General features: G+C 41.0%; 1 protein-coding gene across 1 annotated transcript in view; it reads left to right on the top strand.

The window, feature by feature from the left end:
- The window catches only part of LOC112966067 (UPF0061 protein ETA_18310-like), a 27,800-nt gene that overhangs the window by 10,545 nt on the left and 15,942 nt on the right, over positions 1-1,313 (top strand). The window contains 1 exon segment of the mRNA XM_026065746.1: positions 1,148-1,217. Coding sequence (XP_025921531.1) covers positions 1,148-1,217 — 70 coding nt within the window.

The raw sequence follows: 1,313 nt of genomic DNA, 5'->3' as shown, positions 1-1,313 counted from the left end.
GACAGGACGCGAGGCAACGGGCACAAACTGAAACACAGACACTTCCATCTGAACCTGAGGAAAAACTTTTTCACTGTGAGGGTGACAGAGCACTGGAAGAGGTTGCCCCGAGAGGTTGTGGAGTCTCCTTCTCTGGAGATATTCAAAACTCTCCTGGATGCAATGCTGTGCACTGTGCTCTAGGTGACCCTGCTTGAGCAGGGGGRTTGGACTAGATGATCTCCAGAGGTCCCTTCCAACCTCAGCGATTCTGTGATTCTGTGATTCTGTGAAAGAGGATGTCCTGGAGCAACCAGCTAAAATTCAGCGGCGATAGGTTGGACACACCTTGAAAAGGTCAGGTTGCTGCGTACTCTGATAAAATTGTCACAGTTCGAGGGGAATTTGGTGATTTGCTCCAACAATCCGATTAGAAAGTAAAATCTAGATATCTGTGTGCATAGCCTTGCTGCACTAGCAGAGATCCAACCCTACCACAGATCCAACCCTAGCCCGGCTCTCCTACCCCACTTGTAGGTGGTACTTGCAGCTTCCCCAGTCGGTGGCCCTGGCTGGCTCTGATTGCCTGAGGACCCTATAGGGGGCTTTTAAATGTACTGAATGCCAGAGGGACTACTTTAAAGATCTGTAAACGTGGGCATCTGACAGGCACTGCAGTGGTTATGCATGTATCCCAATTTCCCGAGCTTGTCATGTAGCAAGTTTATGTAGCACTGTTTTGGGAATGGCCACTTACTATGTCAAGTAACCCTACTTCCTAAAAATTCAGCCGTAAAATTTTCTGAGGGGAATTCTGATATAGAGTTATTCCTTGTAATGATATGCGTTTTTTGAACATTTAACTGTTTTTTGGTAAAAGATTGATGTTACAGCATGTGAAAACAGATCCTGTTGTACTCTGAAAATTTAACATGAGAGTTATTTTAAGTCTATGATTCTCCAGTTATAAATATAACTGGAGCATTAGGTTTTATCTCTAAGCATTTTAAAGGGCTTAATCCAAAACCCACTGCAGTAAATAGAGTTTTCTCATAACTGATTGCAGCAGGCTGTAGATCAGCATTTAGCTGTTGAAAAATAAGAATTTTGAATTTTCAGTTCTAAAAGTACCAATTTTATTTAAAGAATTCTGCATTTCTTATTACAGAAGATTGCTAGACTTTGTCATCCAGGAACATTTTCCATCAATAGCCATGAATGATTCAAATAGATATCTGGTAAGTCTTTGTTAAAAGTTATTTTATTTTCCACAAGCATGTGAATAAAAAAAAAAAAAAAAAAAATCAGTGCTAACCTCATAGTGTCAAGAAACT

The sequence above is a fragment of the Apteryx rowi genome, unplaced genomic scaffold, assembly GCF_003343035.1.
Source record: "Apteryx rowi isolate R43461 unplaced genomic scaffold, aptRow1 scaffold_231, whole genome shotgun sequence".
NCBI lineage: Eukaryota > Metazoa > Chordata > Aves > Apterygiformes > Apterygidae > Apteryx > Apteryx rowi.
The sequence above is the reverse complement of the archived record's forward strand: the minus strand, read 5'-3'. Positions and strand labels throughout refer to the sequence as shown.